The sequence below is a fragment of the Primulina huaijiensis genome, chromosome 7 (genome assembly GCF_012295235.1).
Source record: "Primulina huaijiensis isolate GDHJ02 chromosome 7, ASM1229523v2, whole genome shotgun sequence".
NCBI classification, from domain to species: Eukaryota; Viridiplantae; Streptophyta; class Magnoliopsida; order Lamiales; family Gesneriaceae; genus Primulina; species Primulina huaijiensis.
This window is the reverse complement of record NC_133312.1, coordinates 4,414,381-4,440,730: the sequence shown is the minus strand read 5'-3', so window position 1 is coordinate 4,440,730 and position 26,350 is coordinate 4,414,381. Positions and strand designations below refer to the sequence as shown.

General features: G+C 35.5%; 4 protein-coding genes across 5 annotated transcripts; 1 reads left to right on the top strand and 3 right to left on the bottom strand.

The window, feature by feature from the left end:
* Nucleotides 1-1,250: 1,250 nt before the first annotated feature.
* Nucleotides 1,251-2,361, bottom strand: LOC140980409 (uncharacterized). Its single transcript, XM_073446207.1, has 2 exons — nucleotides 1,984-2,361; nucleotides 1,251-1,909 (listed from the first exon to the last, which is right to left on the bottom strand). The coding sequence occupies exons 1-2, from the start codon at nucleotides 2,344-2,346 to the stop codon at nucleotides 1,340-1,342; spliced, it is 933 nt and encodes a 310-aa protein (XP_073302308.1). The 5' UTR covers nucleotides 2,347-2,361; the 3' UTR covers nucleotides 1,251-1,339.
* Nucleotides 2,362-2,576: 215 nt separating this feature from the next.
* On the bottom strand, nucleotides 2,577-4,365 carry LOC140980408 (uncharacterized). Its single transcript, XM_073446206.1, has 3 exons — nucleotides 3,488-4,365; nucleotides 3,171-3,396; nucleotides 2,577-3,049 (listed from the first exon to the last, which is right to left on the bottom strand). Exons 1-3 carry the CDS (start codon nucleotides 4,007-4,009, stop codon nucleotides 2,607-2,609), a joined length of 1,191 nt encoding a protein of 396 aa, XP_073302307.1. The 5' UTR covers nucleotides 4,010-4,365; the 3' UTR covers nucleotides 2,577-2,606.
* A 7,872-nt stretch (nucleotides 4,366-12,237) lies between these two features.
* On the top strand, nucleotides 12,238-14,783 carry LOC140980903 (cytochrome P450 86A22-like). Of its 2 annotated transcripts, XM_073447011.1 has the most exons (3): nucleotides 12,238-12,476; nucleotides 12,578-12,637; nucleotides 12,734-14,783. In XM_073447011.1, exon 3 carries the CDS (start codon nucleotides 12,809-12,811, stop codon nucleotides 14,453-14,455), a length of 1,647 nt encoding a protein of 548 aa, XP_073303112.1. In that variant the 5' UTR covers nucleotides 12,238-12,476; nucleotides 12,578-12,637; nucleotides 12,734-12,808; the 3' UTR covers nucleotides 14,456-14,783. The 2 variants fall into 2 exon arrangements, with proteins under 2 accessions (XP_073303112.1, XP_073303111.1); XM_073447010.1 differs by having other exon boundaries at nucleotides 12,578-14,783.
* Nucleotides 14,784-21,670: 6,887 nt separating this feature from the next.
* Nucleotides 21,671-23,563, bottom strand: LOC140980961 (probable aquaporin PIP-type pTOM75). Its single transcript, XM_073447105.1, has 4 exons — nucleotides 23,126-23,563; nucleotides 22,475-22,770; nucleotides 22,007-22,147; nucleotides 21,671-21,929 (listed from the first exon to the last, which is right to left on the bottom strand). Exons 1-4 carry the CDS (start codon nucleotides 23,454-23,456, stop codon nucleotides 21,828-21,830), a joined length of 870 nt encoding a protein of 289 aa, XP_073303206.1. The 5' UTR covers nucleotides 23,457-23,563; the 3' UTR covers nucleotides 21,671-21,827.
* Between the last annotated feature and the right edge of the window lie 2,787 nt (nucleotides 23,564-26,350).

Genomic DNA, 26,350 nt, shown 5'->3' with positions numbered 1-26,350 from the left:
CGATTTCTTTGCAGGTTAGTGGTGAAAGTGTATGTATTAAATCCTCTGTGTGGTAAAAGGTATAGCAGCATGTACACTTTCACCGAGGACTACATTTATGGTTGATTTGTAAATATTAGTATTAAATGTAAATCTTTTACCAAGTTATTTATGGCAAATATCTACCACCCTGGGACCCTGCAGCAGATTGTGATTTGCATATCTTCTTTGGAGGTCAGCTACGTGTCTGTGGAATTGATTGAACAGGTTCAAAGATTGTTAATTAGTAGAAGTAGTTGGGTGAGATATGTTATATTAAATGTGTTTATTTAAATACCTCTTCTTACTGATGATCAGATATACATACCATCCAAAATCGTTTGTATGCCTGTGCACTTCCGAAAACATGTCTGTTACTTTTAACTTTGGTTCTGAAGTTACTGTCACAAGCCCCTACGTTGTACCGATTATTGATCTTTGTTCCGACGATGAGACCAAAAATATTCAGAAAGGTGAGAAGTCTGAAGTGAAATGGCAGGGTGTTGAAATGCTTGAACCTGTCTCTGATTTCCTTGGCAAGAGGAAGAAAATGAAGTTACGTCACCCAACAATGGAGCGACAGTCGGTTTTCAAAGAAGAAGATGACACCGCCAAAGTCCAACGTCATCGTGTCAACAAAGCTGAAGATTGGAAGAAAAAAATGGCCGGCCCTGGCGAATCGGCCTTCCTCGTAATTGACCTCACCACTGAGTGAAGTGTGTAGCAGGTTTAACAGTAGAAGAAGTTTGTTCTTTCCCCACCCTTTTGAATCCGTAATGTAGTACTATCCTTTTTGACGCCATGTTAGTAGATTAGGCAAATTGGTAGTACTGTCTCCAACTGTGGGGAAGAGCTGATTTTGTAACAACATTTGTAAATTAACGTTGGAAAGTAATCAGAATGTACTGTTTGTAGCGTAAAAATGCCTTATATTTTTCTGTGCATTTGTAGTTCTTTTTTTGTTGAAAGTCATAATCGCACAAACCTCAGTAAACAATTGTATTTTCCAGCATTGTATGTCGTGTACACGATAGCGTTACTGCTGAGGATAATAAAAACCTATATAACAATTGCATTACATTCCAATTTGATTAACAAAATTCACCACAACTGCATCATTTTGTTTGACAACGTCGAACCACATATACAACTTCTTACAACAGCAAAATGTACTAACGCATGACACATACTAAATTTGAACAAAACACATACCCAAAACACCTACTGGTAGAATGCCCTTGATAAATACTAAAAGCTTACGGGTGGTACATGGACGATTAAAAGTGATTCAACTTCGCAAAGAACACATCTTGTCCACCCATTAATTTCCGGCCAAAAGCCTATTCACCAAACAAACCTTGCCGCGATGACCTAATCGTTGAAACAAAGCTAAGTCGTTGTGGTTGTTAAACAACAACTTAGCAGCAAGCACTTGCTCGTCCTCTGAAAGATGAGTCATCCCGTCCAACGCCCTCAACACCTCATCCTGTGCATCTGAAAGCTTGTCCTCTGAACCAACCTTGTTGATCAAATCTGTCATAGTGGTTCTCGTTATGTCAGCAAGGTTTTTGATGGCTTCAACTATGGTCTGCTCGGCGTCACTATCTTTCTTCCTTTTCTTACTCTTCAAAGTTACACCTTCCTTGGGTTTTGATGACGGCGTATTCGTCTCAGATTTAGAGTCTTCAGCATCGTCAACTGTGTTAAATGCAGGTGTGTCGGGAAGCCACGCAGCAGTAGGTAGTTCATTATCTATGCTGAGGACCTCATGAAGTGCACTCTCGAAATTGGTTGCGCGCTCACCTGTAGCACGATCATTTCCAAATATCTCACACCAGTCATGGTAATGTGTCCACTGCTTGTGTCTCATTGAACGTAGCGTTGGGTCGGTCTACGACAAAACCAAGAAGTAAACAAGAGAATTCAACTACGTAATGAAGATTAAATAAACAGTCAAAACAATACCTTCACGATTGCCTCCCACGTCTCGTCTGTCACATCGATTGTGTTATTACAATCATTCCACCCCACACCACTTTTGCTTAGTAAGGTAATTAAAGCACTATATGTTTTCTTCCACACGTGGATCTTCGAATTGATATGTGGATTCCCACGTAAACTATTCCCGGGGATAGATTCATGCATTGCATTCTCCAGCAGATTCAAATATCCAGCCTTAAATCCATTTTCACTTTTCCATCCCTTCGTTATGACATCTTTCAGTGCTTGGATTAGAACTTCTTCTTCTCTAACATTCCAACTACGTCGTGTCTTGTCTTGTTTTTTGCTCCGACCGACAACGCTCGCAGATGATGCTCCACTATCCATAGACAGTCAAGTGTCTTGTTTCGCTGCCGCTGTACAAAAAAAAAATACTTCAACATTGTCAAACTGCGTGTCCAAGAAAAGACAGACGGAAATAGGAAGCAAACATTAGTGTCAAAGCTGTATTGAACCATTTTAACAAACCCAAAATTGGATGCACAAAAGTGAATAATGTCAGAAACTTTGAACATTGATCATAAAATAAAACAATACAAAGAAAATCAAAGTACAGTAGCGATTGATTGAAATGAAATACAAGCGAGTTAATTGTTCATGTTCCACATCGACATTGCAAACTCGTCTCTCCAAGCATCCCACCCTATTGAAGACTCCAAACTGTTAATGTAAGCAGATTGTGTGTCATTAAACGGGCTCCCACCATACTCTGCTACATTGTCCATTGGATCTTCATCCATTTGACTTCGTATGAAATTGTGTAATAGAATGCAAGCCAAAATTATATGGTTCTGAACTTTTATTGGGTAAAACGAAGGACTTCGAAGGATGGCCCATCTTTTTTTTAACAAACCAAATGCTCTTTCAATTACGTTCCGAGCTTGGGAGTGTCTCCAATTGAACAACTCCTTGTAATCTTGTGGGCCGCAAGCACGATTGCCCCAAGCATCACGATGATACCTAACACGGCGATAAGGAGTCAAGAAACCCTCAACATTTGCATATCCATTATCACATAGATAATAACAACCTGCGTGATGGTAACACAAAATTAATTAATAGTTTGACAAATCTTTGTAACCAACTCATTAGTTGGCACTATCGCTACGAAACGAACAAGGAAATTGAATATTCAGAAATAGCGACAAAACCTCGTGGAACTCTCAACGAATCATCCCTGCTTAGCGCATCTCGTAAAACGCGAGCATCTGCCGCGGATCCCTCCCAGCCCGTCAGAGCGTAGATGAAATTCATATTGCGGTCACATACAGCCAACACATTCACCGCAACAGTACCTTTTCGATTTCTGTATCTTGCTTTATCTCGGCGAGGGACATGTACACTGATATGGGTTCCATCCAATGCGCCGAGGCAACCCTGTAAGCAATGTGTAAATAACCTTTATGTCAGCGAACCATAGAATAAGGAAACAAAACTTTGGACAATAAATATCCCAATGAGGTATTACCTTAAAATAACTCCATGTTTCATTTCTACATTCTTCATCGACAGGAGCTGGCTTGACAAGGAGTAATGGATGTAACTTTAGCAACGCTTTAAGAACATCATGAAAATGAGCACTAACTGTCTGTCCACTACGTATGTAATCATGCCCAGCAACACGATTCTTTTTATGATGCGCCAATATAGACAAGAACATTGCCACTTTTTCTTCGACTCGTACGTACCTTGATTCAGCTAACCCTCCGACGTTTTTTAACAAATAACAGAGTCTTGCAAACGCGCTTCGATTCATTCTTAAGTTAGTCACACATTGGATATCTCCGACTTCAATAATTCTATGCAAATTGCTCAATTGAGCATTGACTCTGCCGATCATGCTGTACGAAGCAGCTTGTCTTCGACGGACACGACGGGTAATTGACACCATTCGTGCATGCTCTCGTATTAGGAGACATATCATCAAAAAAGATCGACAGAACATATGGTAGACCAGCAGAAGGATTACAAGTTTTCTACGGTGCTCCATGTTGTGATTAAAGTGAATAGAAAACTGGAAATTTATGTCTCGTTACCAAACAAATGACAGGAACATTGTAAACTGACAAATGTGATTTGGATACGCGATTAAAGCACATGTATGTTAACCAAAAAACACAATGCGAAATTGTATTTCAAATTTCACTTCTTTACAGTTCCACACATTTGTTGGCAAGCCATGTAAATTTCAGAATTTTATTTTACTTTAAAAAAGTAGTCTTACCTACAACCAATTAGTTACAGGTTGATACAGAGAAGCAAGGAAATTACTTTCTTTAACTTTACTATGTTTCAAAAATTTTGGGGGAAATTGACAGATAACCTAACCTCACTTCCATAGCATAGCTCAAGCTTACATTCGGTTGCACAAATAAAGAAATGAGACGAAATTTCAGCAGCAATCATTATAAGTTCACCAAGAAGAAGCGGGAAAACTAAGTCTTCGACACAAAAAACCCGTACAACAGTTACCTCCACACACGGATGCTTCCAAAACTGCTACAGAAGACAGAAAAGTAGTTCACCCTTCAAAGAGTTTCGAAGCCTGAGAGGGAATAAGAGAGGCAGCCATTGAAGAGAGACGAGACGAGTTTGGTTTTTTGGGTTGGTGAGATAAAAGGGTAAATTGGGAACGGGAAGCATAAATATCAACTACTGTTCATTTTAGGATTCACTATACCACCAAAAAGTTGGGACAAATTTCTCTTATTTTCAGTCTCGTACAGTGTTCTAATCACGGGCCGGAAGTTATCACATGTAAGCTTAAAAACGAGTCAAACAACGGATAATATGTGATTTGTTCCTTACTCCTCCCATAATCCATCCTACCAAACGTAGCCTGAAGGGACGAGCCCATGTAAAGACCAAAATTCAGCTCAATTCATGTATGCCCGAATAACAGAGGATGGCCTAGCAATAAGATTAGTAGATCTTTAATGGGGCAACTTCCTAGCTAGGCTCCATGGCAAGCTCCTCAGCACAAAGTGGCATGAGCTCCCCAGCCTACTTAGCTCTCATGCCTTGGCCTAGCCCCCTGCCTTGGTTGAACTTCCATGCCTAGTTCTAACTCCCGTGCCTTGGACTAGATCCCATGTCTCAGCTCCTCATCTCCCAATTGCTTACTTTGTGTCGTAAAGGGAAATCGTATCCTTCAAGATCTGTACCATTTGGTCGTATGTGAAGGTGACCCTTCAACTGTCTATATTTGACACGCAAAAAGAGTGATATTTGATAATACATGTAATGATCATTTGGCGAGATAGCCGATCTCGGCGATGAGTGACATAGTTACATAGGAGTTAGGACAAGGTAGTTGTCTCAATCTCCCATGCAAAAAGTTCTCCAAGTTGATTGCTTAACTCAATTGGGGATGGCTCAGTTCACCATCCAGGATATGAACTCCTAGGATTTGCTAAAAGAAGTGCCCTTTGACTTTTGATAACCCCCTATAAATATCATATTTGATTTCATTTTCAGGGGGTATTTATTTTACTCTCAGCATATATTGTACTCATTGCGCCGAGAATTGACTTGAACGTCAGAAGGGTAACAACAGAGCTCACCTCCGGCCTCTTTTCTAACACTCATGTTTGTGATTTCAGGTTTTCTTATAGGTGTTTGGTTAGCAAGTCAGTCGTGTCCTTCCGTTGACAGGATCTAACCTCTTTATTTTCAGGTGTTTCCCAGGTGGTTGGTTAGCAGGTCAGGTGTGTTCTATCGTCGCCGGGAGCTCACCTTATTATTTTCAGGTGTTTCCCAAGTGGTTAGTTAGCAGGTTAATTGTGTTTTTCCATCGAAAAGAGCTCACCCCTTATCAACAACCAAAAAATACCTACCCTATTTTTTAGTTACTATCACTTGGCATTGTATGTGGGAAATGTGAGCTAAGATGTAGAAATTATGAAGGTGGAGAAGAAGGTCCTTCCTTGGTGCTGACAAAGGTTTTTCGGAGAGGAAGAATGTGTTTTCTTCAAAAAAAAAATTGATTTTGGGAGTGTGAGGAAGGATAATCAGGATAGATTGGAGCGCAATTATGATCTCTAACTCTCTTTCCAATCGTCAATTACTGCTACTGCCTTCATCCTCCTTCTCCCATCCCTTCTGTTAATCAGCCGACAATGGATGCTCTTTGAGCCCATATAGTACTCAAGTTTTTTGGCTCGAGTCATACTCGCCTCTATGCATGGAGTTCATCTGGGACTCTGTGCATAGAGGTCATACTTTTGAGCTTAAGTTAATCCTCAGCTCTGTGCAAGGAGTTCATCTGTGCATCTATTCATGGAGGTCATCCGCAGCTCCTGAGCTCAAGACCATATTTTTCTCCATGGATCGAGGTCATCCGCGTCTTTTTAGCTCAAGATCATCTTCAGCTCTGTGCATGAAGTTCATCCACAGCTCTATGTATGGAGGTCATCCGCAGTTCTCGAGCTCAAGTTGATACCCAATTCTCTGGAGGGAGGTCATCCACAACTCCTTGGATCGAACATGTTCTCAGATGCTTAGTTCGAGCTGATCCTCAACTCTGACCATATTTTGAGCCTATAGTATTATCTTCAGTTTAAGGTCGTCCTCAACGAGCTCATCCTTGCCTTTTTAGCTTCAAGTTATCCTGACCAGCTCTTAAGATTCAGGTAATTCTTGAGCACCACTTCGGCTAGAGGTCATCCTTGATCTTCAGCTTACAGAGCATGAGACAAAGTGTGCACGATTTTAACAACACCATCTAAAGGTTCCAGTTGCAATTGCAGACATATTTGTTAAGTCCTTCAGAGCAAGACTTAAAGATGAGTTCTAGTAAGAAATAACGTGGAGATAGAAGGAAGGAAAATTTTGAGGAAATGTCGGAGGTACGGAGCCGAGCTATGCCCTCATTCCGAACATATACCTCTATGATAATATGTCCAGAAAGGTCATGGAAGTACAATGTGGTCAATAGGGGTGTCCAGAGTCAGAAAGAACAGAGAAAGGGCTTGAGTTTCCCAAAGTAGATGGTTATTGTGATACTAATCATGCTTATGGTCATCACACCCATGACTGGCCTCAGAGGTGATGGGGAACTCAGGCTATGACCTAGTTCGGAAGGACTCTAAGATTTAATATTAAATTATTGAAGTGCAGAATTGATGGAGAGCTCATGCTATATCTTATCTCAGAGCCCTTGGTAAACCGTAAACCCAAGTTCTCTAAGGTTAAATACGAAAATCATTCAAGTGTTGCGTGTTGAGGGTAATCTACCAGAGGTTGTGAGGAGTTTAGGCCATGTCCTAGCTCGGAGCATTTGGTAACCTCAAGAACTCGAAGGTTTGATTTTAAAATTATTGAAGTGTTGGTTGCTGAGAGTGATATAGTAGAAGTGATGCGGTGCTCAGATCATGTCCTAGCTCGGAGTCCTTGGTAACCCCAAGGACTCCAATGTTTAATTTTAAAATTATTGAAGTGTTTGCTGCTGAGGGTGATCTAGAAGAAGTGATGGGGAGCTCATACTATGTTCTAGATCGAAGTTCTTGGTAACTTAGGACTCCAATGTTTAATTCTAAAATCATTGAAGTATATATTGTCTATTGAGGGTGATCTTGCAAAGGTGGTGGAGGAGCTCAAACTTTGTCCCTGCTAGTCTCATTATTAACCCAAGGGCTCCAATGTTTAATTGTTGAATAGGTGGTGGGGAGTTGAGACTTTGTCCAAGTTAGTTTTGATCCTAGAAATTAGTAGGATAAAAACTACGGACAAGATGAAAATATTTCACTATAATATTTTATAGGTTACAACTTTTCGTTGTGTTTCTAAAAAAAAACCCACTATTTTAATACATCATAAAACTATCTAACAAATATTATAATAATAACACTCAGATCACTCTAATGATTTGAGATGAAAAATGAGGACTTGAGAATGGGATAATGTAAATGAAGAGAGAAATTACTCATGTCCGAATGCATGTTTCCGTTTCAAGTTTTTTAGTATGTCATAATCAATGTACAACAATAACCTATGACAAAACTAAAGAAACATGGATGCTTATCAGACCGAACCGGTTTGAATCTGGTCATACTTTATCCGGTTCAATTTGAAACCGTTCTAATTGATTTTGGATTGAAATGAATATGACATCAAAGTTGAATTTGATCAGATATCTTGAAAATAAATCCAAAACTATTATAATCCGGTATGGTTAAAGTATGATCTCATAATATATTTAATTTCTAATGTCTTTGCTTTTATAAATAAGTTATTTATATACATAGTTATTGGAAAATTTTATTATTTTCAAACAATGTCCTAATTTCATTCAATTCTGTTTCGATTTCGGATTGGTTTATACTACTAATCCGATGAATCCAGCTGACAGCTATTTGGCTCCATTCCATTATTCCACTATTCGAAACCGAAACCGAAACCGGTCCAATCCGATCGATATGGTAACATCCTTATGTGCAACACATTTATACTTTATAGATAGATTTAAAATTATGGTATTTTATTTTATGTAAATTTAGTTACTTAGAAAAAAAAAAATTACACACTTTATTTCAATCTCGACCTCCTCGAATGGATTCTATATCTAATAAGTATACCACAACCAATCTGTTAGCCTAGTACCAGCACATCATTATAGTTTCACTATCTAGGCCCCAATCATGCTAGAAATAACTGAATCCTCATTAGTGATCTAAATTAAAATTAAGATAAATGATAAATAGTATTTCAGTAGCAAGTATTTAATTAATGGGCAGCTAAATCTAAGTATTCACAGTTGCTATTTTTCGACGTGCGACCCGGCGGCTTATGTGCAACTTGCCTCTTCTTGCTTTAACAAGCAAGCCTCACTCACTCGCCCGATATTCCTAGACTGACCAACAATGTGGGGTGATAACTTACAAATTATACTAGTCACGTAAAGATTCCGATGATTGCATATTAGAGGAGAGAAGGGGGGGGGGGGTGCGTTTATGCCACCGTCTAACTGTTTGTTTTCAATAATTTAGATTTAGATAAGAAAGCGATGTCTTTTGCCTGTTCAATTATTACTTCATTTGAGCGGATTTTCAAGCTTTGTAGGCGCAGTTAATGAGTGCAAGCCTTTTTCAATTTTTTTTTTAACTTTTATTTATTTTTGGTTTGTTATAGATGGGAAGTTGGGGACAAATTAGCAGCGTGAACAGATGGAACTCGTTCTTTTTTTAAAAAATAAAATAAAATAAAATTCAGAAGTCATGTGTCTTAATTTTTTTAGTTTTATTTCTGTGCATCTATATTTTATATTATAGTTATCGACTTATCGCTTATGTTTAACAAGGGGAAGGCACTTTCCAAAGAAATAATATCAGAAAGTTTAAATATATCACACTAATAGGGTAGCTGTAACTTTGAACATCACTATTTGCAACTATACATAATTTACAATTTCCAAGAACATGTTCAAGGATGAGATTAAGTGAACATCTTCATATCATGCCGATGTTAACATTGATAGTATCATCTCCTGTTTTGCAATGATGAGATGAAGTTGCATAATTAAAAGTTACAAATGATTAAAATTGGGCGAATTCAATTTTATATCCCCACATAAAGTTCAAATATATTCGATCAAGTTTTTTTTAAAAGTTGTGGTAATTAGAACAAAGCGATTTTCATCGCACAGAAGGGCACACACGAAAACATCCGTGTGCGGTTTCCTTGGCCCTTGGGGTGCTGAGAAAAGCCGTGGGAGAGGAAACGTGTGCTTTATCGCGTTAGTCAGATAAACCATATTGACATTGACATTGCTAAATTACTACTACAAAAGGTTAAGATATATATCGAAAATTTTATGTCTTTTGAGTTTTTTAGAATGGTACCAATGCATTTATAGTCTTTATTTATGGTTGATCTATATGCAAATATGTACACTACCACTCATCAATTTTAATTGGTTCATATCTTAAACATGTGAGTGATTGATGATTCAGAATGGAAACCATTAGCCTTCACAAGTTTTGTAGGATATGTGATCATCTGATTGACTCCATACGTCAAATAAATTTGCAATCTCTCCAGCTGTATTTTTTTTTTCTTTTATGATGTGGGAATCCGTCAGTCGCTCTCATTCGATGTGCACTGAGTGAACTTACTATTAACACAATAGTCTGCAAATCACGTTATTCAGGTAAACTACATTGAGCAAACTTTATGTGACAAGATCGCCCAAAAAAATATAAGGAGAAATGAATTTTTGACTATTGATCAAACTCTCACCATCAATTCAGACACCACTTGTGATAAACAGATGATTTCCGCTCCTCTCCAACTGTATTTTGATGTTGTTGGACGTGGTTAACTGGTTATGTCCCATTTGATTGTTTTATGCTGCATTAATTAACTATTTAATAAAATATAAGAGCAATATAACTAATATTATTCGGTGATATATCAAATAAAATTTTACAATGGTAGACAACATATTTTTAACAGCTTCCATTTTGATCACTTGAAAATCGGAAATTAAGAATTAAATTGTTAAAATGGACCCTTTGTAACGTCAGTAGCAGTACTGAGCAGCTTACAAATTCTTTATTTTAAAAAATAAAAATAAAAATTGGTGCAACGCCTCCCATTTTGGCATGGGATATCACAATAAGACGATGTCTTCGTTGCGTCCTGACTCATTGATCTATCCCGTAAATCTAGAAATGACTCCTACAAATTTAAAAAGTAATTCTCGTGTATATAAACATTTTGTCTCACGAAGTCAAGACGTGACTCCCATACCATGTAGAATTTTGCTCACATAATAGTTATTTTTTGATATCATTATGTAATGTCCCTCGTTCGGTTATGGATATCACAATTTGTGTATCATCATTAAGTCGAGTTTTTTTTTATAATAGTTTCTAACACGTGTTTCGATCCGCATGAAAGAAAATAATCTAGTATTTCAATTAATGTTGTAAAACATATCTGGAAGAAACTATTTGGTTAAAAGGGTTGGATATATAAAATTGGATTTATAAAAGCTATAATAAAACTCAAATAAATACTCCTTCGCATTCTTATAAAATTATTATTATTATTGTTACTTGTCATGATCACTACATAGTGATAAATGCATTTAATATCCTTTTGTGTGTTTCTTTTTAATAAAAAAACAAAAAAAAACAATATTTACAAGAAAAATAATATTTTTGATCTGCAAATTAATTTATCATATACCATCTCGAATAGTACATTTGGATAATTATGTCAATACATGAGGAGAATAATATTTTTGATTCGTATATTTTTTATTTTTGGTCATGTTATCGGTCAATTCACGATTTTAGTCTACTGATTTGTTTTTTTTTTGAAAAAATTGGATTTCGTCATTTTCAATTGAATGTTTACGTAGATATGGAAAATGATTGTGTTGTACTGAAAATGGTGACATTGCATCGAAAAATGTTGGTATGTTCTATGTCACGTCAACACGTCGATAATAAAAGACCGGAAATAAGCAAAAACATGCAGCACTAAAATTATGAACATACATATAAATCATACAAATCTGTTTTAATATATAATTTTGTCAATTATATAGTAAGTTATTTGAAACCTTTAGTTATCAAAATAAATTTTAAATCATTTCGCATATCAAGTATGACTTTTACGTCTGTACATTCCATTTACTTACTCCAAATTCAACCACAATAATATATGAAGATTGATACAATATTTTAAACAAAATTAACAAGGACCACGACTGCAGTTTACTCTAGGAAAGATTTGAAATTATTTTTTAAATGTGTAACTTTGATTTAAACGAGTACTATAATAATGGGTAAAACCAATTAATAACAATGTAGACTTATATTTAGATACCATCAAAATACCTCATATTCCATCGTTTTGTATACCTTCGGCCATGACATCCATGGCGCACACATCAATTATATACAATGATTTTTTTTTCCGAGCTGACGTATAGTTTGTTATGTATATATCATGCATCCATGATAGATTCGTGCTGCATGCATCATGCATGTATGTATGTATGTGCACATGCTTTCTCAACTAATTTCATTAACTTTGCTTCCACCATTTAATGCAAGAATTTAAGAAGGAGCTCCATTCCTGCCAAATTAGGTGAGCACATACTCATCACAAGTCAACTAGAAACCAAAAGAAAATGCCTAAATTTTTTTAATAAAAAGGATTTCAAAACATTGTTGCATGATGGAGTTAAAGTGGAAATTAAAGCCATTATAAAATAAGCGGTGGGTAATGGGATGACTTCAAATCTGTATTTTCCTTCCAAAGAGTATTTTTTTAAAAAAAAATTTGATTTTCTCATGTTATTTTACATTTACAGTACTTGAGATCAAATTTGGAGGTGGGATTATTTGCTTCTGAGCTGTTAAATTATGTGGAATGCTGGCTAATTCAAGCACAACCCCTTCTGGTGGCATTTAATGTCGAGATGTATAATATATACATATATCTGTGTAAGTATATGCTGGGTTTCAAAAGAAGTCGACCCCCGTATTTATTGCAACTCCTTTATTTTCTATAAATCACTTTATTTCTTCATCTCTGGCACTCGCAGATCTGTCGGCCTATATCTTCTTTCGTTCACTGTTTTCATCACATTGTAGGATGAATACTGGTACCTTTTCTTGTTCAGCCAATTTTTAAAAAGATTGTTATCCTTGATTTTACGTTACATATACTTTTCTCATCAGATTTTTACATCTGGGTTCAGAGATACACAAGATTGGAGCTTTCTGAAGTTCAGAGAGGGAGGGTTTTTTTTAAGGTTTCGTGAATCGGGGTGAAGATGGATACATCAACGGTTTTGATAATTTCAGCATTTGTAGCAGCATATTTTGTGTGGTTCAGATCAATCACGAGGACTTTAAGAGGATCCAACGGCCCGAGAATGTGGCCCGTTTTGGGGAGTCTCCCGGGCTTAATCCAGAACAGCAACAGAATGCATGAATGGATCGCCGGGAATCTTCGGGCCTGCGGCGGCACATATCAGACTTGTATATGCGCGATTCCATATTTGGGCCGGAAACAAGGCCTCGTGACGGTCACGTGCGACCCGAAGAATTTAGAGCATATTTTGAAGGTTAGGTTTGATAATTACCCCAAGGGGCCTACGTGGCAAGCTGTTTTCCATGATTTACTCGGGCAAGGCATCTTCAATTCTGACGGCGACACGTGGCTCTTCCAACGTAAGACTGCCGCACTGGAATTCACTACCCGGACACTTAGGCAAGCCATGGCTCGATGGGTGAGCCGAGCGATCAAGAATAGGTTTTGCCCGATTCTCGAGACGGCTCAGCGTTTGGGCGAGTCTGTTGATCTCCAGGACCTTCTGTTACGGCTTACTTTTGACAACATATGTGGCTTGACTTTTGGGAAGGACCCGCAGACCTTGTCTCCGGGGCTACCGGAGAACAGCTTCGCGTCGGCTTTTGATCGAGCCACTGAAGCTACTTTACAACGCTTTATCTTGCCGGAGTTTATTTGGAAATTGAAAAAATGGGTCCGGCTTGGAATGGAAGCCAGCCTGAGCCGATGTTTAGGACACGTGGACGATTACTTGACCCAAGTCATCAACACTCGCAAGCTCGAATTGATGAGTCAACAAATCGGTGGGTCCCCACATGATGACTTATTATCCAGGTTTATGAAGAAAAAAGAGTCTTACACCGATGAATTCCTAAGAAACGTGGCACTCAATTTTATCCTAGCTGGACGCGACACGTCATCTGTGGCGCTGAGCTGGTTTTTCTGGCTGGTGACTTCCAGCCCACGAGTGGAAGAGAAAATCTTGATTGAACTAAGCTCCGTATTGATGGAAACTCGTGGCAGTGATATTTCGAAATGGGTTGAAGATCCCCTAGTGTTTGAAGAAGTTGACCGATTGATATACCTTAAGGCGGCGTTATCCGAGACACTTAGGCTGTACCCTTCAGTGCCGGAAGACTCTAAGCACGTTGTGGCAGATGACATATTGCCGGATGGAACGTTCGTCCCTGCTGGATCAAGTATTACCTACTCCATTTACTCGGCGGGCCGAATGAAGTTTATTTGGGGGGACGATTGCCTCGAATTCAAACCAGAAAGATGGTTGTCCAAGGATGGCAAGAAATTCCAACCCAAGGATCAATTTCAATTCGTGGCGTTTAATGCGGGACCAAGGATTTGTCTAGGGAAGGATTTGGCTTATTTGCAGATGAAGTCGATCGCAGCGGCCGTGCTGCTCCGCCACCAGCTCAAGGTGGCACCGGGGCACAAGGTGGACCAAAAGATGTCCTTGACATTGTTCATGAAGGATGGCTTGAAGGTGAATGTGTATCCTAGAGACATGGCTCCAGTTCTTGGCAAAATCAGCAAAGATTGTCTCAAAGTGGAGGAGCCTCTCGCTAATGGTAATTCTCATACCCATTTGGATACTATTAATGGGGTTGATTAAAGCAATGGGGATGACAAATTTGTGAATACAATGCATGATAAAAATGTTTTATACAAGGATAGATACCTTAAAACCCAATTAATAATTAGGTTTTAAATATTACTCGAGTTGCCTCCCGACATAAAGCAAAATATGATTCATATGTCTACTTTCTATAGTTTTTCCTTTCCTAAAATAATACCGTTTTGTATTATTTCAAAATATTTGCTCGATATTCGTCAAGTTTCTAACATATAATCATTCGATATTTGTCTTATACTGATAGAAGAATATATGTTGGAACATACATGACCATATGGGCTCTTTGTATTGATTAATTCGAGATGGGGAATAAAATGTCTGTATTCGGTGCCATTTTACGAAATTTTGGTTTTAAATATTTGATTCAATTATTATATCCATTAAAAATTTGGAAGGATGTGCGAAAATGAGATCTTAGTATAATACCGTGTGTTCGTTGTTTTATAAAAACTGATAGCTAATAGTAATGGTGCAACTCAAACATCACGTTTCGATTTCTCTACCAATTATCCAACAATCTCTCTAAATAATTACATTCCTTACAATCAATAACAATGGAACCGGTGACATTGGCTCTGATATCAATTGTAGGACCGAGCTCTTGTCGTTTTACCAAAATTTATAGCTAGTAATAATAGTTCAATTGAAATCTTTTAAGCAGTATATTAGCTCAAGTTGCACGTTTTGATTGCTCTGGCCAACAGAAAAGATAATTAAACCAACTCTATGGTTTGTTAATTATTTGGTGTTTTAGTTGTACTGGAATCAAAGGCATGCGATACTTGCAATTTATGCACAAACAATCATAAAGAATTTCATGGTCTATATTTCAAATAATATTTATAAATATTATACAGCAGTGATTTCTGGAATAAACCGAAGAACAATAACACAAATTCGCTTTTACTTCTTCATAAAGGGATTCTTTGCACGGATTGTGGCTATAACCATTAACTAGTGATTCTTTGGATTATGTATTAATTATTAATTAGACTAATAATAGTAAAATTTAAAGTTGGGCAAAATAGGGTGTTTTAGGACCTGAGTTATGAATGAAGTTGGTCTCTTATAAGATAGTCTCTTTATTCATGAGACCGATCAAATATGTTCATATTTACAATAAAAAATAATAATTTTGACATAAAAAGTAATATTTTTTCATAAGTGACTCAAATAAAAGATATATCTCACAAAATTGACTCATGAGACTATCTCACAAGAATTTTTTGTATTATGTTAAGTAGCACTATAAAAAGTCGAGGCAAAATTGTAGTGTGTATAAAAAAAACATGGGATGAGCAAAATATATTTACTTAACTCCTAGTTTTTCATTCATTATATTTACAATCTGATTAATAATACCCCACCAAAATAATTTTTTTCCCAAAAATTAATATCTTCTATCGTATTTAGTAGTATATTATTGTATCAAAAGCATTCCCCCATTACTCTCAGAAATTCATAATACGTATTAGAAATTAATTTTAGCCAAAAGTCAAATTTAAATATTTTCTATCGTAAATTATATTTGTGGACATGATTTGTGCTGACTCAAATGTTGATCAATTTCGTATACAAATATTGTTTATTTAATAAATAAATATTATTTCCGACCCTAAACCAATGCACATGCAGCAAGTGAAGAAAAAAAAAGTAAAAAAAGTTTATTCAATCTTTGAGAAACTTTTGTTGCCATCAATAAAACCTCAAAGTCATTATTTGATTCCTACAAGTTACGAAGACATGTGGCCAACTCATATATCCGATCGTTTTAGATTACTAGGAAAAAAGAGTATGCGTGTGGAAAAATATTGTTTTGGTAAAAATTAATTATTTGAATAAATTAATGTTACATCTGTTTTTTTTTTGTTTCGTTTCGAAGTTAATATGACAAATATATTTGTACGTATGCATTAACATATTAAATTTTAGTATATCAGATTTATATTATATGTTTAAAAACAGGTATTTATTTTTAATTCTCTTTTATTGTCCTAATAACTTGATAAACTTCTTTCAACTTATTCGAAAAAATGTATCATTTTTCAGTTATAATTTTTCAAAACGAAAAATCTAAAATCTATATATAAATATTAAAATATTTATCATAGTTTTAATTCATATCTTCATATATCTCTCGTTATTTCAAAAAATATATGACTTTTTCTCATTTTTGTCCTATCTTGATAATTTATTTTTTAAAAAATAAATATCTAAATCAGTTTTTAGCGTTTTTGTAAAATATATATAATGAAAGACAAAAAGTTAGCGATTCATAATAAAAATGTTATCTTCAGACGTTTATATTTTATATAATATAATTTCAGTTATTGCATAAAGTCTATCTAATAAATTAGTTAATATGAAATATTTAGTGAAATATTATTTTAATTTAAATTATATTAATATAATTATAATAAATTTGTAATTTTTAATGCAAATTACGAAAAAAAATTAATTTTAAAAATTCTAATGTGATTCAGGGTATAATTAAAATTTTGAAAATTGAAAATTTAACGATTAATTTTTATGATTTTAAATTAAATAATATATTGTTTTATTTTAATTATTATATAAATCTATCTAATAGATGTTCGCTTAAAGTTTGACTATTTTTTTATAAACATAAGACATTATGTTTTTCCAATTTTGTCTTTTCATACATTCCCACAAATTGTTTCGGGTTATTTTGAAATATATATGTGAGAACTACGATTTTTGAGCATTTAATTATTTTTTAAATAATACATGGTATTAGAATTTTCTAAATATATGAAATTCGCAAATTTAGTACAATATATTCAAGAATTTTGAAATTTAAGTATAAGATATCAATCAAATTTAGAAAAAAAATATTACATGCTACACAGCTTTCGGTCAACAAGGAAGTTAATAAATTCAATGCAATCTAAGTATGTTATGAACTTGTACAAAAAAGCAATCTACAATCAATCTCTCAGTCCAATATAAATTTCGAAAATTGCATATACATGGGCGCCAAGTTTTCAAATTTTGGTAAGGTAATGTAATATGTGTTGAAGAATTATCTCAAAATTATTGAAGAAATATCAACCGAATTATGGTAAAATTTTTACATCACCACCAATAAATACCTTCCCCCATTATAAATAATTGTACATTCAAATTTACTCTATATTTCGAAAATCTTCTCCCAAGTGCTGCAACATTTTCAAAGATTTTGCAAGGCAAAGTTTTGTCTATTTTTCGAGTGTTACATTCAGGCCAAAAAATTCTATTTAAATCCGATCACTATCGTTTAGAATACATTATCATATGTTACAAACATCATATCCAAAATTCAGCTAAATCCAACAGTTACTTTTTTGTATATAGTATTCACAAGAAAATTGTTCAGATTATAGTTGAGAATAATATACCTACGGTTTTTCATCCATAATCAGGTTAAAACGACTTTTAAACACAATCTCTATTCTCAATTTATTTGACTTACTTGTGAACGTACTGTCCAAGTTAAGCTCGATCTAACGATGCAATAAGTCACAAATAATTATGCAATACGACTGATTTTTTGGCCTAAGTGTGGCTACGTTTTCGAAGTATCGTTTGCGTGATTCTTCTATAGTTTTGGATTATTCAAGCAATACTAACGTAAGTGTAATTTTTTTAACATTATAAATTTTGTTTATAACTACATTCGTTTTTGAAAGTTTCGGTCGAGCATTACTCTTCTTTTTCCCTTCTTGTAATACAATACTCTATGTTTTGGTATTTTAAGGATTGAACTGGATATGAGAGGGAATTTTAACGTATGATAAGTTTATAGCTCTTACACGGGGAAATTGTAACAGTTATACAGCTTCGCCTCCTTAGAGGAGTTAAAATTAGGGACTGATATCACTAAACCATAGAAAGTAGAGGAATTTCAGTGCCTAGCCCAAGTTATGCTTACGTTTATGCTTATGATATATATTATACGAAATATGTTATGCATGATATGTTGCTTTTCAAAGATCACGTGTGTTTGTTATGAATGTGGTCGAATGACCCTTACTTATTGAATGACGACTATATCACGCATCCCTTACTCTACCCTCCCCAGATAGGTCAAAATAGGAAATCGAGGAACAAGAACAAAACTAATTTTGGGATTGATAATAAGAGTGATCAAGAATTATATTTTAATTATGTTTTTTCTAAGTTTTATTTAGTTCAAGTTTGTAAGACGCTTCCACAATTTTATTTATAATTTGAAAATTTTCACGTTGTCAAGACAACGTCTGTGGGGACCCGGACGCTAATCATCTTCTTAATCGTCATTGGAATAATTGGATCAAATTAATTAATCTGGGTCTAAATTTTTTTTTATACAGTGCGGAACGTAATGGAATTCATCTAATATACATATCAGTATAACAGTACAAGTCTTGTACAACATACAACCATTTAAAACTCAAGTTCAACAACTAATTATCAAATGTTCAAACCCTATTTACATCAATGTCCATAGTCTCCACTCTAATCACGATCTCTCCTCATCTCCTCGACCCTGATCCAGTCCCACCTGTTGCCATGCACACATACAAACACGACAACATCCGGATAATTCCGGTGAGAAATACATCCCAGTATAAATCAACAAAACATGCAATCACATAATCGATAGAAACGCATGAAATAGATATCAATAACATGTATCAAATCTGAACACATGAATCAATATAAACCTGTAAAGAAACTCGTGACTCCACATCTCAAACTAGACTCATTCCTAGTCTAGGGATCCCGGTTTTCCAGACGTTGGCATACTATATCGAATCTCAGCAATAGAAGTAACTTCACTCCTAAGCAAACATCGATATAAACCAAACATCTAGTGTCTAGACCTATCCGTCAAATACTTTGGCACATCCGCCAATTACTCCTCTGTGACAATGTGCACTGGGCCAGTGACTACTCTATCACAATCTGGCACCTTTGTCACAAGACCAATCGTCTAAATCATGCGTTCTATAAATCAATAGAACAAGCATATCAATGCAATAAATTCAAATAACTGAAAACAATAGCAAATAAGTATGTGGTTTAGAGAAACTCAAGTTCTAACTCACTTGAGTCATTCTTCCCGGTTTAACATTGATTTATACCTTTCTTTTTGTAGTTTCGGTCTGAAGAAATGGACGTTCTGAATTCAAGGCAGTCAATACAATCTGAAATAACATAATCGACAGGTACAATATCAATATACCATCCAAATCAAATATGTTCTGATCACTCTTAATCGGATTCAAAATCAACGGCATAACGACACTAAAATAATGTCCCCGGTAACTCAACAACTCGAGATATCAATTACAGTTCATAACCAATAGCCAATACAATCCATAATTAATCAATAATCGCAATTTCAGTACCAAATCTGTATATCTCAATCATATAAATTCTGAAAATCATAACAATTGCATAAACAGTCTGTTTTTCGATATGACTTCGAACATACGATTACTGATATCACCAGAACCCATAATAATAATCAAATAACAATTCCACCAAAATCATAATTTCAAATCATATCAGAAATCAATAAAACTTACGTCCTGTAGTAGATGTCGAAGAGAGAATCACAGAATTGTGTTCGGATCAAAATTCGGATTACCGGTGCATGCAAAATCAAATATTTAAGCTATTAAGAACCTTGAGGAAATTTATATGGGATTCTCGATTTTCTTCCCTGGAATTGCTGAAGGAGATGAAATTATATACATCCAAAACACATGGCAAAGACAAGTGTCCACTCAAATCCAATATTGCACTTTAGCCCCTGAATTCTTCATTATTTGCAATTCAGCCCCCAATAACTCTTTTTAATTCCATTTCAATCCTATGAAATTTTAAAACCATGGAATATGACTCAACATTCCAAAATTCATAAATTAAATAATCGGAGTAAAATGATAAAATCTCGGGCCTTACAACGTCGATTATGATTTATAAGTTGATTGGCTAGACATTGATATACGATGCTTGTTGTTTTCAATTGTGTGGTTGTTAAACAACGTCGGTGTCGACTAACCCGAGTTCGGAGCATGACAATATACAAACTAAGAACAAAAATTGACAATTCACAATTGAAAACTTTGCTAATGGTGCACAATTTTAGATTTGTTCGTTTTATTTTGTTTTCACGACTTTTGAGAACCATGATCAGCTTTACTTATCTACTCTTAATGTCTAAATCCTAATCAATTTTAGTCGATGTTTGTTCAATGAGTACCACTCGTTTTTAAATATGCTTTATTTGAAATATTTTTAAAACGTGGATCGTTTTTTCCTGTTAACACGTTTTTTTCTCAAAATTAAATTTAAAAATAAATATTTTCGCAATATATATATTGTGGTTGTCTCCAACACTATTCACAAAAATCTCGTACAATAACCATTTTATATGTTATTGCATAATATGTTTCGAATTGATCGAAAACTCTGATCTAAAAACTTATCAAATATTTTTTATTCCATAATTTTTATTTTAATATTTAAATAGTATTTACAAAAACCAAATAATTGAGATGATTATTTCAAACTTTATTATAAATTTATCATCTATATATATATATATATATATATTAAACAAAACGATATCTTCTTCTTAATAAACTTCTCATTCAAAAGTCATATCAATTATAATTTTCAAATTTCTTTAAAAAAAAATTTCTCCTTCTTAATAAACTTCATATTCAAAATTCATATCATATTTTCAATTATAATTTTCAAAATTGAAATTATAAAATCTCTAAAATTATTCAAATGTAGATAAATATTTTAACATAATATTGCTTCAACTATAAGTTTTTAAGAAACATCACATTTAATTTTCAGCCGAAAATTACAATACATGCCTTGTACGTATTATTTTCGGGGGGAAACAACATACATCAAACTACCAAGAAAATTTCACCATCAACAAAGAAAAAGAAATTACAAAAGATTTTCACCATCCAAATCTCAAATAAAGCCACAAAACATTTAAAAATAATGGACATTGGGCTCAAACAAATTGTACAAACTTAACCTTGGGTAGGAAATGGCCTGATTTCAATGCTAAAAAATCAGAATAAGGCATCCAAACAAATTGTAGGAAATGGCCTGATTTCTACGCTAAAAAATTGAGCATTTATAAATCAGAATAAGGCTTTCAAACTCCTCACACACATATATAATAATAATACTGTCCATTCAAGATTTAGTTTGCAGCAAACCCCATAATCAATAGCTTCATGAGTCGCAATTTACACATAAATTAACACACACAAATTACATAAACAACAATAATTAGCATAACACAATCGGCGTGCGTGCGCAGCTTCTAAATTTAGCAAGCCCTGCTGCTTTTGAATGGGATGGCTCTGATCACGATTTGGTGGTAAACTGCAGCGAGAGCAGCTCCAACGAAGGGACCAACCCAGTAGATCCACTGAGAAACAATAATCAATCATAAACAATAGCTCCGTTTCAAATTGATTCACACAATAGATGAGACATTATTCTTACGTGGTCGTTCCATGCCTGGGATTTGTTGTAGATGATGGCAGCTCCGAGGCTCCTAGCAGGATTGATGCCGGTTCCGGTGATGGGGATAGTGGCCAAATGGACAAGGAATACAGCAAATCCGATAGGAAGAGGAGCCAAAAGCTGCAGAGATAGTCGCAATTAATTACGAAGTAAGCTTAACAGATCATATATTAGCTTCGACTCGACCTATATTGAACAAAGATCATCTTTACCATATTCTTCAGTATTCAGAGGTAGTAGTAGGAGGGTTTTGTAACAATTTATCGTAACGGTAAAACGCCTATCGATCAGACCAACATTTCTAAAAACCTCATCTTTGTACTTATAACTGAACGTATCAAGTAAATTCATTATAATTTATTGCTACCTCAAAGATTCATTTTTCTTATCACTTGTATTAAGAATTCTGAAAAATCAAAAGATTAGAGAAGGAAAGGGATTACATACAGGAACATGCGAATCTCTGGCGTTTCTCTTGGCATCAGTAGCAGAAAACACAGTGTACACAAGAACAAAAGTTCCAATAATCTCAGCACCAAGACCATCACCTTTAGTGTAGCCATGGCTCACCATGTTTGCGCCACCTTTCAGTCTTTCGTAAGGTCCCACCATGAAACCCTTCACTACACCAGCACCACAGATGGCTCCGAGGCACTGCATCACGATGTAGAACAGAGCTCTGGTCAAGGAAAGCTTCCTTGCCAGGAACAAGCCAAAGGTCACAGCTGGATTGATGTGCCCCCCTGTTTCAACACAATGGTACGAAGAATTTACTCCTTGATTCGAATAATATTGAAGTTTTAGTCGTTATAAATCTTAAATTACATTATTAAAGTAGAGGTGAGAAGCTTTAGGCAAGAATTGTTGAAATCATTATCAACATTCTACTTTATTTCGCTAGATAGATCTACTAACAGCCTATGACCCAAGATCCAGGGTTACATAACAAGAAAGATCCCAAAATCATGCACAAAGATTTAAGAATGCAGTAAAGATTCAGACTTTAGTCATATAAAATGCTGACCTTCCACCATAATGACTGGATCTAAGCCAAATTAGCAAACCCAGAAAGCAAAACGGAAAGAACACAAAACTCACCTGAAATACCAGCAGTGCAGTAAACAAGGGCAAAGATCATGCCACCAAAGGCCCAAGCGATGCCCTGAATACCAACAGATGCGCATTTGTTCGGTGCTCTATTGACCCCCATAACAGTCAAGATTGTGATGTACAAAAACAAGAAAGTGGCCACGAACTCCGCAATTCCAGCCCTGTAAAAAGACCAAGATTTCAGTTCCCCGGGCTCAAACAAAGGGGCTGGTGGTGGCTCGTTGTAGTCCTTATCCGTCTGAGCCGCCGTGCCCAATGGCTGCCTCTCTGTGTACTTGTTGGCTCCTAGCTTAACATCTTCCTCCTTGGCCTCCGCCATCGATTCAAGAATACAAAGCTCAAATGAAATTTAGCCAAAAAAAGGCTCACTTTCTGAAAAAATACTAAAGCAAAGGTGGTGGTGGAGTGGCTAAATGTTATCCGCAATGTTTGTTTTATAGTTGGAACTTGAATTAAGTGGAGGGTAGTGCTTTATCTTTCCATAAAGTTTGTTACTAGTGCTGACATGATTATTTAAGCTAATCTTTTAGTTTATTGAATTAAACTAATTTTTTTAAAAGAATTAGTGGGGTTAGAATTCTTGGGGGAGGAGGAGGGGGAGGGGGGAGTAGTGGAGTGTTACAGAAAAGCACAGATGGATACTGTCTGATTCTGAATAATGTTTTGTGTTTTGTTCTTATCTGCAACAGAGTGTCATAACTATTTTAAAGTTAATGTAGTAATTCTTTAATCCTATCGTTTGGGTTTGCTTGTTTTGGATTATTTAATTTCACATAATCAAACATAAGAATATTTGGGCATTTGGAGTATATAGGCTGCTTTATTTTAAATGAGTAGATTTAAAAACACTTGTCTCGAATTTTTTATAAAAAAAAAAAACGAAGATCATTAAAACAATTGTAACGAAATCAGTTGATTTAATGTTACGGAAACAAAATATCTATTTTTCGTCATATTATTTAGTCATAGAGCAATTTTATCTTTGAATTAGCCAATCATATAATTGGATTCTTAAATTTTAGATCCGATTTTGAGAATTATCATATAATTAATAAATTCTTCAAAATTAAATTTCACAAAAATCAATTTAAACAAAAGAAATGAAAAAATCAACTCTAAAAGATGGGATTAAGCAATTCTAATACAGTCAGTTGGGTTTAGAACTCTAACAACTTTGATTTTTGATAATAAAAAAATTATTGTATTTCTAATATATTTAATCAAATATAAAATGTAATTCCTGAAATTTTATTACGGTAATTTGAGCTTAATTATCGATATAGTGATTTGATTATAGTCGGATCACTACGAAAATGGAAGTGGAATAGCATGGGTATGCTTGTTGCGTGACCAGTAGGTCTCGCGCATATGCGCGGCATGAGGGCGCGCATATGCGCGAGCTACACAGGAAGCTTAAGTGCGGAACAGAACCTTACGCGCACATGCGCGGCAGAGCGCGCGCATATGCGCGATGAGTCCAGTGGCCATGATGCATTTCCAGAGAAGTAGGCGCACCTGCGCGACGGGGAGCGCGCACATGCGCGAGATGTCCAGTAGCCATAATTGATTTCCAGAGCATGTCACGCACATGCGCGGAGATTGCACGCGCATATGCGCGAGCTGCCGAAGGGCTAAGATGCGAGAACCGAACGTTGCGCGCACATGCACGGGATGAAGTCGCGCATACATATATATATATATATATCAAATTGGCAAGTGTCTCATTTAGCATTCAGAAGTAACCGAGAAAAGCTCAGGAGGAAAGTGGTGAAAATCCTTACGCTTTTTCTTGTAGAAATTTGAAGTTTGCGGAAGATCCGTCTGTCCGATCTTGAATCCGACTTCAGTATTGTGTTCCTATCGACGCAAGCTACAACTAGACGTAAGTTTTACTACGTTTTGATATGTCTTGAAATTATGATTTTGCCAGAATCGGATATGATTCATATATGAGGTTCTTGACATATTAGACATCGTAAAATCGAAGTCAGATTGAGAAACAGATTAAGTATGGAATTGTTATAATTTTTCAGAGTATATTGATTGATATTGGACATATTTAGATTATTGATTGATTACAGATTGTATCGGATATGGGTTATGATTTGTAATTGATAGCTGTCGATATGGTATTTACGGGGATATTGAGATTGTGCCGTTATGCCGATGATTTGAATTAAATTCAGATTAATCAGATTCAATAGTAAATTGAGATTGAATGTTGATATTATTATTCTCGATAGGTCCTTTCAGATTTACAGAGACAATCTTGAGTTCAGAACTTCCGTTTCTTCAGACCGAGACTACAAACGAAAGGTATAAGTCAATGTGGTATTGGGAGATCGACACAAGTAGGATATACTTGTGTTTCCCTAAATCACATACTATTTGTTATTATTTGCATTGATTTGATTTGATATGCTTGTTCTATTGATGTATAGAGAGCATGTGTTAGACGAAGATTAGACGAGTGATCTTGTGACAGAAGTACCTGATAGTGGCGGGATCGCCACGGGCACATTGCACGATGTCACAAGATAGTGTATTGGCGATAGTGCCACAGTCTGTGACGGATAGGTCAAGACACTGGATGTTTGGTTATATCGACGTGGATAGAATCGGAGTTTCTTCTATTACTGTTGGTCGATATAGGAATACCAACGTCTGGAAACCGGGATCCCTAGACTAGGATTGAGTCTAGTCTGAGTCGTGGAGTCACGAGTATGATTGATAGTTTGATATTAATTATGTTTCAGATTTTGATATATATCTGGTATCTGCTTCATGCTTATTATTAATTATATGATTGCATGTTTCGTTGATTTATACTGGGATTTAGTCTCACCGGAGTTATCCGGCTGTTGTCGTGTTTGTATGTGTGCATGACAACAGGTGGGATAGGTTCAGGGTCGAGGAGATGAAGAGAGAGATCGTGATTAGAGTGGAGACTACGGACTTGATCTGATATAGGGTTCAACACTTGATATTTAGTAGTTGAACCTTAGTTTGTAAATGATTGTAAATAGTACAAGACTTGTACTTTACTTTTATACTGATATGTATAGTAGAGTGATTCCATTACGTTCCGTATTTGATATTATATTTTAAAAAAAATGTTAGACCATGTTTATTATAATTGATTAATTAGTCTCGATTACGATTAAGAACATGATTAGCGTCCGGGTCCCCACATGAAAGTTGTTAACTCAAGAT

What these genes read in the sequence shown, in the direction of transcription:
- LOC140980409 (XM_073446207.1), bottom strand. Translation starts at nt 2,346, where the DNA reads ATGGATAGTGGAGCATCATCTGCGAGCGTTGTCGGTCGGAGCAAAAAA. An exon ending in CGTGGGAGGCAATCGTGAAG is followed by an intron (nt 1,910 to 1,983) that starts GTATTGTTTTGA and finishes GTTTTGTCGTAG; the next exon opens with ACCGACCCAACGCTACGTTC.
- LOC140980961 (XM_073447105.1), bottom strand. Translation starts at nt 23,456, where the DNA reads ATGGCGGAGGCCAAGGAGGAAGATGTTAAGCTAGGAGCCAACAAGTAC. An exon ending in CTGCACTGCTGGTATTTCAG is followed by an intron (nt 22,771 to 23,125) that starts GTGAGTTTTGTG and finishes GTGTTGAAACAG; the next exon opens with GGGGGCACATCAATCCAGCT. An exon ending in CCAGAGATTCGCATGTTCCT is followed by an intron (nt 22,148 to 22,474) that starts GTATGTAATCCC and finishes CTATCTCTGCAG; the next exon opens with CTTTTGGCTCCTCTTCCTAT.
- LOC140980408 (XM_073446206.1), bottom strand. Translation starts at nt 4,009, where the DNA reads ATGGAGCACCGTAGAAAACTTGTAATCCTTCTGCTGGTCTACCATATG. An exon ending in AAACATGGAGTTATTTTAAG is followed by an intron (nt 3,397 to 3,487) that starts GTAATACCTCAT and finishes CATTGCTTACAG; the next exon opens with GGTTGCCTCGGCGCATTGGA. An exon ending in TTCGTTGAGAGTTCCACGAG is followed by an intron (nt 3,050 to 3,170) that starts GTTTTGTCGCTA and finishes ACCATCACGCAG; the next exon opens with GTTGTTATTATCTATGTGAT.
- LOC140980903 (XM_073447011.1), top strand. Translation starts at nt 12,809, where the DNA reads ATGGATACATCAACGGTTTTGATAATTTCAGCATTTGTAGCAGCATAT.